Source organism: Paralichthys olivaceus, chromosome 2 (assembly GCF_024713975.1).
Source record: "Paralichthys olivaceus isolate ysfri-2021 chromosome 2, ASM2471397v2, whole genome shotgun sequence".
Classification (NCBI taxonomy): Eukaryota; Metazoa; Chordata; class Actinopteri; order Pleuronectiformes; family Paralichthyidae; genus Paralichthys; species Paralichthys olivaceus.
The window spans coordinates 16,504,990-16,524,036 of NC_091094.1; the positions used below are offsets into that span (position 1 = coordinate 16,504,990).

Here is a 19,047-nt window from a genome sequence, read left to right on the forward strand (position 1 = left end):
TTAACGTGAGCGTACTGTTTACGTTCAAAGAGGACCTCTGCCTGTTTTAACTCAACGCTGGCTGACACACTGACCTGTGGAGTGTCTATTGGACAGGGCATCTGGATCATCTGGAGGAGAACAGAGGCGACCAATGTGGGGCTCAGGTAAGATCATAACCGACTACCTAGCAAAGCACAACCACCCACCACCGTGAGCATTCCTCCTTTGATCACTTTAAAATGAAGCGAGGAGCCAGATAAGCCCAGATCTTCTCATTATTGCAATATTCAGAGCAGAAATAAAGAGCGAGTGACAGTCTTAACATGGGGCTTTGAAGGCTTCTCTCTCTTTGATGAGTCTCCTGCAAACATCAGCACTCAGTCAGTCAGACAACACTTTTAGACCTGACCTGACCCCCGACCTTTCATCGCTCTAATGCGGAGAAGGAATGATGGAATGAAGGGAGGGGGAACAGGGAAAATGGAGAAAGAAAGTTATATTAGGCTTGAATAGGAGGGGCATTGTCTGTGCACTTTAACACAAGGGGAAAAAAGTGGAAGAACGTAACCTCAGTGGGATTCCTGCTGGATTAAAAAAAACAATAAAACTGCAAAATAAGGACTTGTATTTGGTTGAAAACCTGCCAGGGCAGTAAAGGGAGCCGTGATTTCATCTTGCAGGTGTTTACATTTTAAGTTTCAAATGATTGTGGAGGGTCAGCATGAACTGCTTGAAAAAAAAAAAAGTTTTCGTTTGTGCAGGTTAATTATTTTGAGTATCTTTGCCTCGAGCATGCTGAACTTTTATCAGGTCATATATGTTGAAATGTGTCTGGTTATAATAAAGGAGCAAGTCATTTGAGAGATTACATGCTGATCTGAGTTTTGCAAAGGATTCCATCAGGCATCATGATTAAGTCATCAGTGGCTTTCATGAAACATTTATTTTGTTAAATTGCTTCCTGTAAAACTACTCATCTGGGAAATTATTTTGGCAAGTTTGACCAAACAAACTTAAAAGAAATTAAGTGATTCAAGGTCACTTTTCTATGAACTTTCAACCACTCTCCCTGCCTTCCTTAGCAGATGGAGTTGACTCCCCTTACGAAACCACATTTAAATTCACAAGATCCATAAATTATTCTCAGAGAAATCAACAAAATTGTTGAAAAAAGCCCAGTCTCACAATGTTAAAGAAAGTGAAGAGAAAATCCTGGATCAACATCGACTCGCCAAGTATCATAGAAATCTCTTCAGTAGTTTTGCATAATCCTGCTAACATACAAACGAATTCTAAAGAAAACATAAATCCTTGGCAGCAGTAATTTATATAATATAGCATATAATATAATGTAGATAGAAACTGAGGAACATTTTATTTGTTTTAAAGAATTGTGCCAGTATTAGCAGAGCCCTAAACCATAACCAGTAAAGCCCATTCTACAACAAAACCCTCTTTTATATGAATTTCTGTCCTCACAATACCGAGACGTGTTTAGTCCAGTGTGTGAGTGTATTTATGTCCAGACAGTCGTTCCCAGCCTACATTCTAACGACACCTATTTTAATCTCTGAGGTGCAGTTCGCAGCCGCTCTGTGTCTGCAGTGCACTCGCAGTGTCAAATTGATTTACAACCAAACACAGCTGGCTGCTTCTCAGTCAGTGTGTCCAGTCAGTCAGGCTCAGTCCACTTCATCTCCGAAACAACTGAAACCTTTGACCACAATTCAACTGGTTAAAAAACAAACAAACATTACATTATAACATCAGATATAATTAGGATTCATATTGCAGGATAAAGAAAAGTTGAGTCTTTCATAAGCAGCTCTCATCTTCAAATATTTGTCTATTTGACCTCTTTCAGAGATAAGTGGAAGACTTAACACAGTAATTTCAGATGAAGACTTCAATTGAGAGATTGGCAGGACTCCTCAGGACTCACTGCTAATGATCACTGCAAAAATTAGAGTTTAACAAGCCTGTCGACACAGTTATGACCTCCTGGGGCCGTATGAGAGGGTGATAGGATGGTAAGAGATCACATGCAAATATTCAAACACACAAGCACACACACCCACACTGTATTGCTCAATACATTTGGGGTATGCGTATTTAATACTGTATGGGCTATATGAAGACTGTAACTCTACCTCTATTCCCTCTGTATAATAACTGTACTCTGGTACTTTTGGAGAACATCTTGCATTGCTCACAAGACCATAAACTACAGCACTAACATACATTAAAACATAGATTCCAAATGTTTGTGGTACCAAGAAATATTAAAAGAAGAATTTAAGTTTTCAGATGAATCAGAGCTTTATTATAAAACCAGAGTATGTTTTGTTGTAAAATATTGTACCACAGACACTTAGCCCAAAGAGCTAGTAAATCCCTTCTCATTGAAATCAGTTGTTTTTTGAACAAGTCAAAGTGAAACCAATAAAGCAGAGCTTGGAAGCTACTGCAACAAATCTGATCCTTGAAACATATATGAACCTCTCACAAAATGTTTTGCCTTTTGTAGTTTGAACAAAACCTTTTAAAAGAAAGGAAGAAAGGGAAAGGTTTGTGGAAAGTCTATGTAAATAAGGTCATTGTGGTTCTTCAAATCAAAACATTTTAAATGAATTTTTAAAAAATGTACTAAATGTTATATTAAACATAAAGATATCAATTTAATGTTTTCATTTATTATAAATATACCATGCTTTTCCATTTTTAATAGGGTTTTGTGAGGTCACTGTGATCTTGACCTTTGACATCCAATTTATTAAATCACTCTTGACTCCCAGTGGATGTTTTTGCCAGATGTAATGAAATGCCCTGCAGGTGTTCCTGATACATCACACTCACAAGAACATGAAGTCACAGTGACCTTGACCTTTAAACCTTCGACCACCAAAATCTTTATTTATTCATAAATCCAACTGGATGTTTGCACCAAATTTAAAGAAAAACTAAGTAGGTTTTTCTAAGGGTGCAGTGACTTTGCCCTTTGACCACCAAATGCAAAGGCCAATCGAACATTTCTACCCAATTGTAAAAAACTTACATTGACATGTGTCTGAAATATCGTGTTCACAGTCTAAAATTACATTTTGTGAGGTCACAGCGACTTTTGACCATTTGAGTCCAACTGGATGTTTGCACTAAATTCAAAGAATTCCTTTAAGGTGCTCTTTAGATATCGTGTTCACATTAATGGGACAGACAAAAGAAAGAATGAATAGACAACCCAAAAACATAATTCCACAGAGGCAAAAAAAAACCCACACTGCCACCTTGTAGACCAACATCTCCACTGCTCATGTTCGGTAAAACCATTGCCCTGACAGAAAAACTGGCTCGTTTAGTAAAAGCTCATTCTTTCACAGCCACAAATGCATACACTATATTCAGTAAGTCCAGCAATAACATCCTTGTTGTCTAACACAGCATTGCTCCCTCTGAGAACCAGTTTTAGTTTTACCATTACCCCCCCAAGAGACAGACACACACATGCAGGATGGTGTGTCACCTGAGTCCAGTGGTCCGGTTTCTATTTTCCATGGTGACATCCATTAAAGTCATGCTGTGTCTCCCCTGCAACCTCAGACAGCCACATTAGCACCTGGCCCATTGACCACAACAATACGCCTTACTGCATTATTCAGCCCGAGTCTACTAATGAGGAAACCTTATCTGAACACACACACACACACACACACACACACACACACACACACACACACACACACACACACACACACCCCTTCATCCTGTCGCTTCACCACATCTTCCACATTTCCTCACCTTACGCTTTCATCCTCAAGTCAGTCTGCGTTAACCTCATTCTCTCCTCCCCTCCTGCCAACGCTTCATCGAGTCTCTAGAGCTGTCAGTCTCCATCCAACCTCATGTGTCTGCTTTTCTTTTTGTTCTTTTCTCACCCCTGTCTGGGACAGCAACCACAGTGTAAACTCTGTCAGCAATTTTTCTAAGTATTTGTCTGATCTCTGTGAAGACAGGTAGAAAGGTAGACCAGAGGGGATACCAAGCCCTGATTTAGGAGGGGGTATGTTTGTGAGGAGACAATGTACCCAAGTCAGTTTCAGATGCCGTGGATGTGAAGCACGAGGCAGAGATGAAGTGAGACAAGCAGACATGAGAGAAAAAAAGGTCATCAATAGTAAACGGCAGAGAAGGCTGACGGAGAGAGGGGGAGAGCAGAATCGACAGCAGCATTATCACTCTGCCTCCTAATTCAAACACCCCAAGAAAGAGCTCAGCACCGCCTGCTCTCATTGGCCGAGCCTGCAGCCAATCACGAATCAGGAATGCAAGGTGCCTTTAAGTTATACCCAACCCCAAAATATGAAAGAGAGAGAGAGAGAGAGGGAGATAGACACAGAGAGAAAGAGAGAGAGGGGGAAAGAGAGAGAGAGTCTCTGCTGTGATGCAGAGATTCCTCCAGTGAGGCAAGCCTCCATCTCAGCTGTATTCTCTGGTGTTCCTCCTGCTGGAGAGAACACATATCAGTGGATAAATCACACGCTCTCTTGCAGAGGATTGAGTGCATGTTGTGCTGCAGTCTCCGCTGCTGCTGCTGTACTACTACTCTGCTCCAGCTGGCCGAGCACAAGCTCTGAAGGAGGAGCAGCATCTCATGTAGATGAGGCAGACGGAGCAGGAGAAGAGGCACAGCGTAAAGGGATGCAAAGTGAGGGGGGTGATGTTGGATGTCTTTTCCACATCTGCACTTTTGAATTTTGAGAGGCAGAGAGGTGGGCGCCAGAGGTTTGAGTCACCTCAGTAGCTGAACCAGGAGGAGAAGAGTCGAGCCTGAAGATAATAACGTGGGGAGGAGAAGTTGACAGTGGAAGGATACAGGATGATCTTGGGTAAGACAGCGCTGGATTTGTTTGCTGCAATTGATAAAAAAAAAAAATTTCAATGACATTCTTCTGTTAAGGAGATCACTCATGGATGGCACAAACTTTTGGCTGGTTGTGCTGCATTTCTCCAACTTAGATATATCCTAGATCACTTTACTGTGACACAGTCTGCAATTAAGGGTTGTCCTCTTTGGAAAATCTTATTGGTGCATGCGTAAGTGAGGTTTATTTTGGTCTAGTTCTTGACAGTGACGTTCTTGACAACATTTTCACGCTCATTTTTTTGTGTTTTCATGGATCAAATTATGCATATTTAATCTTTCAGTAGGAAATAAAAATATATACATAAGAAATCAGGAAAAGATGGAAGCATCCCACAAATAGCATGGCTTAAAAACTACTAACTGAGCAACACACAGACACATGCACTGCAGAGGACAAAAGCATAGAAAATGTCCAAAGATGGAGAGGGATTAGGTCTTTTTTTTTTGCTGTTGAAACAGCTCATAATTTTGTCAACCTTAAACTCACTGCATTCAATTATTCAGACCCTAATTAAGTATGCCAACATTCTATGATCATTATATATATATATATATTAACCTTTATGAAATATGATCAGATGTGGTCATATTTAATTTCAAGTGCTTTAACCTGACCCCAACCTACACAGTTCTTGAGAGTTGAGTCAATAATATCCGTCATCTCAGTTTAATCCCGTGCTTTATTAAACAAACTTCATTATGAAGCAGAATCAGGGCATCAGACAGTATCTCAAAGTAAATTTCTTCACTATGTTCAAGGTCTATAACACTGAGTTTTCAGACAGTACGGCGACTTACTAGTTCCTCCTGAAACAAGTGAGACACATACGGTACCAGTATTGCACATATTCAAAATGCCACTAGTAAAGCTTTAATAGTCTAGAAGCTCTTTTCAAACCTGTTAGTCGGAAAATACAATAAAATAAATAATTCAATTCAATTTTATTTGTATAGTGCCAAATCATAATATACATTACCTCAAGGCACTTTACATAGAAGGTCAAGTCCTTAAAATCGTATTAATATAGAGAAACCCAACAGTTCCCACAATGAGCAAGCACTTTGGCGACTGTAAAGAGGAAAAACTCTCCCTTCCTAATGCAACATAATTAACTTTGACACGACTTGAAAGTGGGTATAGGTTAGAGTTTACAGTGTACAAATATTTATGTGCAAATTTAATTATATTTTGTGAACATAAATTTGAATCAGTTTAATTATCTTGAAGAGTTTAGAAAGGGGCATTTGTTGCAGATTCAGCAGAATAAGATGAGCGTGTACTGGATTTTAATTAACATAGTAAAAGGCAAGCTCTTTTTTTCTGTGTGACAATCAACCCCTTACCTCTGGTTAATTTACAAATTATAATGCTTACTTCTAGTCTTACAGTAAATTTGACTAACCTCAACGACCTTGTTCCATGAACATGTGGGTGCTGACTAAATATTTGACCACTTCATTTTTGTTTGCTTGCTCTCAGCCCTGCTTGATTTGTCCTGTGATCTGAGTGTAAACTTGGGTTTGTGGCATAATCTCTATCATGGTGCAGAAGCTTTAGACACTAAACACACTGACACATGATAACAACTTGGGTTGATGGGGTTTTATTCACTGTATTCGTTTTCCCTTCACTAACATAGGGATGTAGATCCACAGATAGAAATAGTGTCCATGAAACAGTGAAAGTGTTGAGCAAAGGACGGGGGATGAATGCTGAAACTCTGCACTCTTCTCATTTCCTGCCATCCGTGACCAACAAAACTCTTCCACACTACATCTTCAGCCACAGCCACTGCTGTCTAAATGCAGTATTTTAGTCTTTTAACAGAAGGAAAAATTCAAATTTGTCGACACAATCTGTGGTTGAGCATGAAAGATGTGCTAAAGCTGGCTCAGCTCCCTTGATACAGAGCCATGTGGAACGCAGTTTAGTAACTCTTGTGTGATTTTTATGATGAATATTTCAGACCCAGAGGTTTGAGGTCTTTATTTATTTAAAAATGGGCCAAGGCTTCCTCTAGTCTGACGTAAAGACCTCACTCAGTGCTATAAAAATAAGTTAATGGCTTGCATCACTGTTCACTCAACCAGTACATACTGTATCTCGCACTGTCTCTCTATATATACATATATATACACAATACAGTCTATGATATATACACAAACACGTGTGTGTGTGTGTGTCGCTGCACATAAACACAAAAAATCTCCTCACTCTTACATGAAGAATTACAGATCCATGTTGTTGCTGAAAAGCAACGTGACATTTGAATCGAGGCTTTGCAGTGAGGGATGAAAAATATTGACATTTAAAACGGAGAAATGTGCCTGTCAGTCTGTGTGTTTGACAAACTGACATATCTCATACGTCTGTGAAGCCTGAACCAAATGCACACAACAAATCCAGGACTGGAACGCAAAGACAATGAAGGTTGAATAACTCTGACGGTCGATAATATGTATTTACACCTTGTAGCCCTCAAACGAAAAAGCATGCCATTTGTTTAAATGCCAACATGACTCATCGCCCAAAACTAATGGAAAATGTCATGTGATGTGGTCATGTGACATGACATCTTTAAGAGAAGACTGGGGTGATTTTTGGGGAAACAAAGCTAATAAATTGAACAAATGGCATATTTTCAATTTAATAATGATTAGGGTTTATTCCTAACCTCAACATGACATCAGACTACACGATATCAGCCTAATAAGCCTGAGCTAGGATAATTGGTGCTATCATACAAGTTGTGAGAGGGGACAAGCCATGACTGGTCAGGGTGCATGTAGGCGACAGTGAATAACATAGTAGTGCTCTTGACCAAGTATAGACTAATTAAGTCATCTGTGGGCAAGGGACAAGATTTTGAGGCCAGAAGCCTCCTAGTTTCGGTTTCTAGTCGAGCCTATCATGTTGAGCAGGCTTTGGTTGCTCACAGGTAAATAGTTGGTCAGGAGAGAAAAAGAGGTAGAACGCGTTGACCGTAAGACATTAGCCATCAGCATTTTATTTCATTTGCAGATACTCAGAGACTAGTCAAAATGTTGTCTGAACCTAAAAAGAAACGAATCAGACGGTAAACTGTGTACAGCCAATGGAAGATGGAGTCTGGGTCCGGTTATTCGCTATCTACACCGAAGCCCCCAGAGGATAGTTCACCGTCAATCGCTGCTTCAATAGCCGATGTGCCGTAAGATTGAGACTAAGTCAGACTACAACCATACTAGCAGCTTTGTGCTACATTGCAGTGTAATGTGTGCTATGAGCTCAATGCTAGTACAAACTAAGTTACCATGTTCGCATGCTAATATTTTCTTATTAGCAATAAACATGAATAGTAGTCATTATGTCCTTCATTTTGCAGCCATTTGGTCAGTAACTAAAGTTTTAATCAAATGAAACTTCTCACCTGACAAGAGGTAGAAACTGTTTATTATAATACATTATGTGGGGGACATAATGAACTAACATCCATTAACCATGGAGGTTAGGGGAGACATCCTGGCTGACTGAGTGAGATGGGGACAACACCCTGGCCTGGGCCATCAAACAGACACAAACAACCATTCACATCTATGGAAAATTTAAAGTCTCAAATTAACTTAACCCCAGTCTGTGGGAGGAAGCCGCAGTCCCCATAGAAAACCCACGCAGACACAGGAAGAGCATGCAAACTCCCAAAAGACCTTTTTGCTGTGGGGCGACAGTGCTAACAACTACACCGCCCGCCGCCCGGGGACATAATTGTTTGGAGGTGGTACTCACAAAAAAAAATCTGAGGATTTGCTTGTTTAAGATGCATAGTCTAAAAACTGTAAATATCAAAAATATATCACCACCATCCACCTGAGTCAAGCCACAAGCATAGAGAAAATCCTTGTAGAGTTTGATCTTAACCAGCAGTTTTATTTTTTGCCAGTAGGGACGGATCAGCAAACAATCATATTAATGATTTTTATAAGAGTCGTTTAATATGTAATGAGGAAGTCTGCTGATGATCAGGAAATCTCATATACAGTATGCCTGTGGATAGGCTTGTTTTGCTGGACTCATTAATCATCAGAAAAGTCCATGGCCTTCAAACTTACAGCACAAAACATTTACATTTGTCATGTAGTGGTTTCAAAGACGCCAAAAATGGCCAGAAGAGCCGACACAGTCCGGGCATTCTGCAGTCAGAGTCTCTTTGTTGTTTGCTGTTTACTGTCCTGAAGTTCCTCAGACCACAGTCAAGCCAACCGCTTGACTCTTACCCAGTCTAACCCTTGCGTGTGCCTTCATGACTTCCACACTATATACCACATTCTATCCTTCAGACTCCAAAGCAGCCCAGAAATATAGCCTGTCATTTCCTCTTCTGTGGAAAACAGCAATATGATGTGGTATGGCCTCTTTTTGTTCTATTATAATTTGTTTGTTGAGGATCAAGTATTCATCGAGTTGGTGTGTACTTTATTGTATAACATGACAGGGAGATGCACCTGGCTCCTGTATGTCTGATGCCATTGTTGTGTGAGTGTGCACCCATTTTTTTTTAAGTGTGTGCTTTGGTGTATTTGCATGCTTGGTTGTGTACTTTACATGCTCAGGTGTCTGTAGGTCTGTATGTGCAGCACAGTTTTCTTCCAGTTCCCAGCAGGTGTGTAAATTGTTTTACAAACAGAGGCATTATGTGGGGCATGGCAGGCGGTCATGTTGACACGGTGGCTCTCCAGATGATCCTCACCCTCGCCTGTGTAGTTTTTGTTTCATAAAGCTCTGTTTGACTCAAACTGTGCTACACCATGGCCGCTGTATAATGGAAGAGAAAGTTAGCACCAGGATCTGCCAACATGTCCCTAAAGATCTGGAGCCTGAGAGGAGCTACAGAGCAGGCAGATGCTTCTCTATGAAAGAAAAACCCATTAATATCCAGCATGTTAACATTCACAAAGCAGAATTCACAGGAGGACGATATCAGTATAACTGTGGTTCATAAATAAACTGTTAAAATCAAATCTTCACCGCCTGCTGGCTTTTCTCTGTTTTAAATTCTAGTGTTCGTCAATTTGGTCTGATCATTATAACTTTCTGTATTAAAACTATTTGATTCAATATTATTTTAAATGTTGAACTGGAAGAGCTAAGACTCCAATAGATTTCAGTAAAGCTGTTTTAAGACATGTTGGCCTTTCACATATGAAGAATGCAGCAGGAGTCAGACATGTTCACAACACCAGGAAAATATTCAGACATTTTAGAGGAGGCATCTAGGTGGATCTTACAAGAGGCAGAACATTATGTATGATTATGGTCCGGAAATCTTGTGTTCTTGTTTCCAGGCTATCAACACTGGTGCCTGCCTTAATCACTCCAGATCATTTCAGGAAAATGTCCATACTTAAGTGTATGTCTGAAAGCAGCTTGTGTATGTTAAGACCTCGAAGAAATTTAGAAGTGGCATGATACATACAAATCGTATGAAAACAAGCTATTAGTTTAAGCTGAGGCAAAGACACACTGTATATGGAAATTACACTTATCCAGATTCCACTTCCTAAATATACACAGATGTGAGAAAAAATAAGAGACATCAGGGAAACTCATGCCACTGGTGAGGGTCTGAGCTTAACACAAACCAAATGTGGACATTACTGGCTATAGCTACAAACAACATCTGCACAGCTGTCATACACCATGTCTGTCTGAAGAAACCCAAAGCAAACAGAAATATTGATCCTTTTGCAAAATTTCCCCAGGTGCTAACCAAATTGCTTACATGCAAAAAATCCACCCCATTTTGCCTCATGGGATAACAAAGAAACACTGATGCAACTCAAAGACATAGCTTTTTTACACAATGTGTTGTTTGTACTAACAAAATGACAGCAACACAATATCCTGCACATCAGAAATGTAACATACATGACCTGTGTTCCAAATGTTAATGTGTCAGGATTTGTGTAGATACCAAAAATGAGACATGACATAGCGACAACCCAGAAGGAGAGCGGTAAAATAACCGAAAAAATTGTTCATGCGTGTGACATTTTGCATCTGACAGCCAAAGGTTAAACCTCCCATGCTGCTGTACTGACTGGCCTGTTTTCACCACAACAGGAGCAGTTTCAGTTGTGCCTGTAAATTAACCTGCAGGTTAACATGGCTCTTTACCTCCTCTAGTCACCTTGGACTCACCTCAGAACATGCGGCTCCCTCCCCCTCTTCTGGGGATTTCATTCAGACCCCCTTTTCTCACTCAATCAAATCGACTCACTCAACCCTACTGCCATTATTTCTTACCCCGCTCCTCTCGCATTGCCTGACGATCATGGCTTTTTTTTTTTACCTCTTAATAATAATGATTCATAATCAGTCAATACAGACAGAATATTTCATGGGAAATGTGGAGGAAAAAAGTTCAAACAAAGCAATATACTGAATTTTAATGAGAGCAGAGCGAAATCTCTTGGGAAAATTAAAGTCTTCAATAATTACAAATACTGCATAAAATCAGAGTGTGGGGCTGCAGCAAGACTGGTTGATCTCAAGAGCACTGCGTGCGTGCGTGCGCGAGCGCGCACGCACACCAGTGAAAGAGGACTTCTGAGAGTTCTTGGGGAGGCTGCATTTAAGCCTGGCCACTGGGGCGCAGAGCATCTATCATTAAAACAAAGTGCAGACTGAAATCAACTGTGTTCTCCTTCACTAGTCTTCGGCTCTGCTCTTCACTGTGTCCTCTCCTCACTGTCCACATCTCACTGTCCATCACAGCCTTAATCAGCATCGAACCTTTAAGTTGCTCCTTTTAGAGCATTTTATATTCAGGCTATAAAGGGCTGTGTGTCTATGTATGTGTCTGTGTGTGTGTCTCTGTGTGTGTGTCTCTGTGTGTGTGTGTATGTATTATCGTCTGTCCCTGCTTAGGTTGAAAAAGCTGCCCGTGACTTGAGGGTAAGCCGAGCTGCAGTAAATTGGATTTCATGCTCAGTCCTTCACAGTAGCAGCATGCGACACTAAGACACAGCTATTACCACAAAGTTTGTGTCTGTGGTTCTTTAAAGGTTAGACTCTCAAACACAAGCCACACAGGAGACAACTCATCTAAATTGTGCAACATCACTTTGTGTTGACGATGCTAAAACGTGGCAGACGACAGCTCAGCATTCCTGCAGCAACAACACAAAAACGAGTGATAAATCATTTATACTAATGATGATCAACGACACACCAAAGGTGTCATCTGCTATAAAATGTTGGGTCATTGTGTGACTACTTCCTTTTTCAAAGTGTCTTGTACAGAAAGTTTGGAGAAAGACAAACACAGTGGCTCCACTGGTTTCTGCTACATCCATGCTGCTAAAATGAAGAAGTTTAGAAACGCTGCTGGCCTCGATTTAGTCTGGCCAGGCAGAAACAAACATGTTTGGAGACAATGACATAGCCAAGACATAGCCTTTACTGATTGGTCAGGCTCTTAACTCATGCCCCCTGTCTGGAAGAAAACAACCGGCATTAGCCTTAGCTACCAGTGTAGAATGCAAAGTGGCTAATCAATACTCTATTGTCTATGCTAAGAGCTATACTGCAGTTATATTTTGTAATTTACAATATAACAGCTTACATAGGAAACGGGCTATTTTTCATACAATTCCTGTTTAAAGTGGCACACAAACCCAGTGTATGTGACCGGTCACGTAATATGCGTTTTCAGGCGTGTCAGTATGGATAGGGGTTAAAACTGATAAGGCTTGTGTGGACAGAGATCCTCCTAGTTTGAATATATCATTTTCAAACGAAAACATAGTAGCATGGATATAGCCTCTAATTGTCCCCCAAGCAAGGGGAGGTGTAAGGGGAGGTTGGCTAATCCACCAGAGAAGCTCATTTCAGAGTCATCTGTGCACAGCAGCCCATTTAGATGCAGATGTGAGGCGGCTTGCATCATGTGCCAAGTGTGGAGCTGAGAGGACAGCAACTAAAGATGGCTGCATTTTTTTTTTTTTTAAGTTCCCTTTGTTTTTGTGGGCCCCTGCTGTGTTTCTGTCCCTCATCAGATGACATTCTGTTAGACAGCATGTCACCCAGTCAGTCTCCTGTCCCCTCCCCCCCTGGTCCCATCATGGAGCACAAAGATGGAGGCACAGAATGCTGAGAGGCTTCAGCGGCACCACTGACATTGACATTACCTTTGTGATCATTACGCCTAAATTGGCTAAATGAATTGCCAATTTAGGAGGCCTTACTCACAGCATATTGGTGCGTGCACGACCCTGTGTGCACACACGCAGGGGTTTGTGAAATCTACTGTGACGATAAGATTCTGTCTCCGTTGACTGTTTTTCTCATTTTTCCCCTCCCTTCTGCGTCTCTTCATTTTTGTCCAACTAACGCTCTCTCTCACTATCTACACAAAAATTCAATAAGCTATTACACAGACATTGATCTTTTTCTCGCCCAAACATTTGCATTAGAAAAAAAAGGCAGTTAGATGAGGGGGCTGGGTGAGACGCCGCTGTCTGTTCATTTTAGAGGAGAGACGGAGCAATGGACGGCGAGCCCTGGATTTATAGAGTTTGGCAGCACTTTAACACTTTAACGTTCCTGAGAATGTGTCCAATCAATGCTCTCCCTTCCTGCGTGGTCGCTGTTGAAGAGCCATGGCGTTCACTTATCTGATGTCATTGTAAATCACTCAGGAGGAGGATAGGTCGGGGATCCTGCTGGTGTGCTCACACTTCATCTACCCTGCACCGCTGTGGGATGGTGCAGAATATGACACTGAAAACGATGTGTGCCAACTTCACATAAACATCACTCTGTTGTGAGTGTGTGCGCTGCAAATTCAGATTAATAAGTAACATGTTTTGACCTTTCCATTGTAATGTGGTGTAAAATGAGCTGCGGTTTTAACAGAGGCGTGATGCGAATATGCTTCACTAACCAAAGAGGAAACAATAATTATACCTCTCATCCAATTTATTCTACTGAGACTTTATTGTCCCATCATTTACTGTTAACCTTGTGTTTGATTGCGTTTAAGGAATATTTTTGTTTTGACTGAATAACCAAATCAAAGAAAGAATACACAGAACGTTACTGGTAACCTTGAATTTTTGGAAGGTTGATAGATAAGTCTGATGAGGCTATGTAAGTATTGCATATTAAGCTTTATTCCTCCTATCTCCATTAAAACACATCACTGAACCCTCACACTGGATGTTACTTTATTATGGGTACTTTAGTCTCTTTTGTGTAACTCTGACAAACACAGTCCTGCTTCCGGGAATACATACAACCTTGTATTAATCCCCGGCTGAAAGTAGGCCCCAGTAAAAGCACATTTGACTCACGTTTGACTAGTTTGATGCAAACTGCAGTTACCAGCAGTTTTACCCTTTTTTTTAATTAGAGGTTCTGTGTGTAGGATTTAATGGCATCTGGTAGTGAGCAACCAACCAATTACCCTCTCCTCAAGTGTGTAGGAGAAACTATGGTGGCCTTTAGGTAACACAAAAAGCGAAGGCCCTCACCAGAGCTAGCCTCTAGGTTTGTCCGTTGATTTAGATATAGAGGGCTCATTCCAATTCTTGGTTCCAGGTGATTGTGCATAATGTAATCATCCATCCATCATCTATACCCTTTCTCCTTTGAGGGTCAGAAGGGGCCTAGAGCCAATCGATGTTGACATTGGGCGAGGAGTGGAGTACTGGACAGGTTGTCAGTGTTCCACAGGGCTGACATAAAGAGACAACCATTCACGCTCACACAAGGATAATCTGAAGTCTCCTATGAACCTTAACCCAATCTGCATGTCTTTGGACTGTGGGGGGAAGCGGGAGCAAAACCCACAAAGACACAGGGTGAACATGCAAACAGAAAGACCCAGGCTGAAACAGAGATTCAAACAAACAACCTTCACTGTTCCACTTAATTGATAATTATGAATATTAACCCCACACTTTTATCTGATTTCTCCTCTCCCCCTCTAAACTCATTCCCTCTCAGCACATTCGAAAGCAAACCACAATAGCTACAGCTCCAGCTGCTTCAACCTTAGGTCTGAAACAGTGAGTCTGAGAAATGCCCTCCATCTATTTCTGATTCTGACTGCACATTCCTTACATCCCTGCTGTCAGTGAAAGGAGCCTCCGCCGCTGTTACCAAAATAGCCTTTTCTTCCCCAGTTTTGAGAAGTGACCCGTTTTTCTTTTCAAATGAAGAAGTCATTACAAAGTGGAGGCAATAAAGATCGACAATTGCATATAATCTCAGGAGAAAAGATTATACAAATTCTCTCTGCAGAGTCGGATTGGGCCTGAAGCACCCTGCTGGTTTTATGCTCAAGAGGAGAATAACTTTGGGAAGCAGAAGTGGAGAATGGAGAGAGCGAAAGAGAAAGAGGATGAGGAGAAGGAGGAACAAAACAACAAGATGGACCAGAGCTGTAGAGAGGAGAAGTACAGATGAGCGATACAGAGGCAGGCAGACAGAGTAAGGCACCATGAAATGGGGATAGAAAACGCTGCTTAGTGAGAGAGAGACAGAGGGAGAAATGGAAAAAAGGCGGATATCTGCAGCGCCCCAGCTGCAGATGCTTAAGGAGCTTAGCTCCCCTGCCCATCACACAAGACTCCTCAAGAGCAGGCATTCACTGCTGCTGAGCAACTACTGAGGAAAGTCAGTGAGAGGCAGAGACAGAGAACTGTGGGTGGCTAGTGGAGCTCAACAAGGGAAAATGACGCAGGAGAAAAAACTGACTATTAGATTTATTTGCCTATTACTGTTATGACACGTTGTAGAACGAACACCTGTTCTGATACGATGCTGAGCTTTAGAGAAATAGTTCAGCACTTTGGGAAATGTGCTTTTTCAGTTAATTGCTCAGAGTTATGTAAGAAAATTAAGACATTCCCCTCTCTGTGGAGTGAATATGAAATGATTCAATAAATAATGTAAAGTCTGCACACTGACTCCCTGCAACAAAATGTATTCAAAAAGACAAACATTCTGATCCAAGTCAGATCTTCTTCAGGACAAAATCATCATTTTTCAATGACTCTTCTTATCAACATCCTAGCACCTGTACCCAGTGTTTGCATAATTACAGCTCTTCAAGTATAAGCTGCAGCCAGCAGCTGGTTAGCTTAGCTTAATTTAGCATAGACACTGGAAATGGGGAAATAGATAGTCTAGCTGTATCCAGCTGTAAGAAAATCCACCTACCTGTATCAGTAACGCTGACTTACAAACGGGAAATAACACATTGTGGTTTTCATGAGGGATGTGTCCTAAAAAGTCATTTGCCATGAAAAACACAAATAACCTCCCACCACACAGTAAACACTAGCTGTTTCCAGCCTTTGTGCTAAGCTAAACTAACTACTTATACAGAACATTATCAGTCCAAAGCTTATTCCACATATAGAAACACTCAATAGCACTCAGTAGAGCTCAAACCTCCACCAAGACCAAACAGTCTCCTTAAATTCAATCAAGCTGCACAGAATTTCACACACTTATAGATATCAGTTCCCTAAATGTGTAAGAGCCATGAATTAATCCTTGGGAAAATGGTGAAAATGGTGAAAAACAGAGTCAAGATAACTCCTAGGATTCGCCCCCTGATCTGGATCTGCAGCAATTTCTCCCCTGACCTATTCTACATACTTCCTCCAAGTTTAGTGGTAATGCTTCCAGTGGTTTATCTGTAATCTTGCTAAGAAACAAAATAAGTAAAAGTGACAGGGGTGAAATCATCTTTAGTGGAGGTAAAAACAAAAGTGTATTTCAATTGGGACATGTATTTATTCTTTTTACTAACACCTTGTGCAAACAGTCTTTGTTTTCCACTTGAGCCAGTGTATTATTTCTGAAGCTTTTTAATGATTTTTCCCTGTGTGTGCGTTTATACCACAGGAAGTGTAAACCGACCGGGGCCGGTCCCTGCCTTCCTCAGGAGCCCGCCTGTCATCCCATCCCCGCTGGACATGAAGCCCTTCCTCCAGTTCCCCCTGGAATCGCCTCACCCGGCCAGCATCGGCCTCTTCCACAACTTTAACACAGTGAGTACTCCCAGGCGTTGTAGCACCTGCACAAACACAAGTGTTCACAAGTAGCGTCTGGGATTTGTTATCTTCTTGTCTCACCTCACAGAAGACAGAGCTGGTATTCATGTGTGGCTTCAGAGCACTGCTGCCTCCTGAGTGCAGACCAGTGATAAAGTGCTCATGATTTATATTGTATAATCCAAAATGATAAGGTGACAGCTGTTTACTTTTTATTCAGCAAAGTGAGTTTCAGGATAATTGATAAAATGCCAGGGCAAGTGTTTTACTGCAATAAAATGACTTACAGCTAATCAATTGTATGAGAGGCACGGGCTGTTTTCGCGATAGTCAGCGTTTTCTGCCACTCCTTCTCATTTCCAGATTGGGTTTCATGTGAAGGTCAGTGTGACGACAAACAGGGACACACACATGCACCACACAAAAACACACACTAACAATCAGCTTATCTGCGTATACATAAACACAATGACCCTTCGGCAACTTTATGATTCATCCTACTCTCTTGAGGACATTGAGTGTGCCACTGTGTGCACCTAAATTCAAATCTATCTCAGTCTGCACAGTCACATTTAAACACATCTACAACACTGCTGTCTGTGATGGATCACGATCACTCAGCTGGCACATGGAAAGGACACAGAGAAGGGCAATCTGACACAAACACTCAATTAGCTGTGGCAGCTGCTGCTTAATGTCGACTGAGTAATGTTGACTTACAAAAACCTGTGCAGCTGCATTGATCTGTTCGCTGGTGTTGTGTCTCCATTTTGTGTCTCCATTTTCTGTCTCCATTTTTCTGGCTGAGAAGATAATGTCCCCATTTTTAATCCTGACTATGAGGAGTCAGTTCTCCAGAGAAACAGCGATCAGTTAGCATGACACTAAACCTACTCACTATAAAGTCAGTTCAAGTGCAGTCAAAGGCAATGAACAGCAGCGTGCATACGTCCACCAAAGCCCATCAGTCTCCTTGTGAAACCACATTAGTATTCACTAGATTCTGAATTTTATATGGATCTGCATCAAATTCATATAAAATCATTAATTCAAAAAATCTGTTATATTTAGGTATTACAGGTTTTTTGAATCTCTGTTGAAAAACCTTGCATTGATAAACAAAATTAAAAAAATCCTATATCTGCCCCCTGATCTGCACCCACGTCATTGGTTTCTTCCCAGGGTCAAACCACACCCTTTCACAAAATTTGATGGAAATGTGTAGTTTTTGCAAAATCCTGCTCTAACAATCAAACAAACGCAGACGAAAACATAACTTCCTAAATGTAGCAGGTACAAAGAACACACACGCACACGCACACACACACGCACGCACACACACGCACACACGCACACACACACACGCCAAAGAAATGCATGAAGGTCTCAATGAGAAAAAACCTGCACATGAGAGGTGAGCTGGACACGGGTAAGTGAGAGATAAGATAATATGCAGCTAAACAAAAGTAGGGGCTAAAGTCTATAAATATTTCTAACAATGGATTCAAGCTGAGTCTAAGTTTTCAGACCAATTACACCATTTCCTCTGGTGCCTGGAGCTTGAGAGTGTAAACAGTCTTGCATTTAGCAGCATGCGTTCATAGTCTGAGCAGAGGATGAGAGGCTGAGTAAAACCGCAGTGTACTTTTGGCTGCTTAATGAGGGCAACACCCAGCATCGTGGTTGTTGAACTCCACCAATGGGTCAGAGAGCTCACACGAGTCAGCTCGAGTCGTCTCAAAATGAAGGAGTGAACATTTCATAATAGGACATGGTAAACATTTGATGTGCTTGATCTGAGAATGACTCACAATGTCTTTTGTTGCTTTAGACCAAGCTGATTTCTTTTATCCAAAGAAAGTAGATTTTTTTCATTTGAGAAACATATTTATTCTTTTGATTTATATATATATTTTATGTTATTCAGAACTTTCATACGTTTTACCACATAGGATAAATGTTTTGTTATTTTATTGTTTCGGTTTATGTATATGTTTGTTTATTTTACTAAACATTAATTTACACACATAGGTCCAACATATGTGCCAGATTTTGCTATGCAGGCTATTTTTCATTGATGGTCAAATAAAACAAGC

At 41.0% G+C, this 19,047-nt stretch overlaps 1 protein-coding gene across 2 annotated transcripts in view; it reads left to right on the top strand.

Annotated features, from left to right (window-relative positions):
* The window catches only part of LOC109628938 (zinc finger protein 385A-like), a 28,501-nt gene continuing 9,454 nt past the window's right edge, over positions 1-19,047 (top strand). Inside the window, exons 1-2 of one of the 2 annotated variants that reach the window (XM_020086395.2) lie at positions 1-146; positions 16,803-16,948. In XM_020086395.2, coding sequence (XP_019941954.1) covers positions 134-146; positions 16,803-16,948 — 159 coding nt within the window. In that variant the 5' untranslated portion in view covers positions 1-133. Of the gene's footprint in view, positions 147-4,726; positions 4,866-16,802; positions 16,949-19,047 lie in introns of those variants that run through there. The other variant, XM_020086396.2, reaches the window with a different exon arrangement.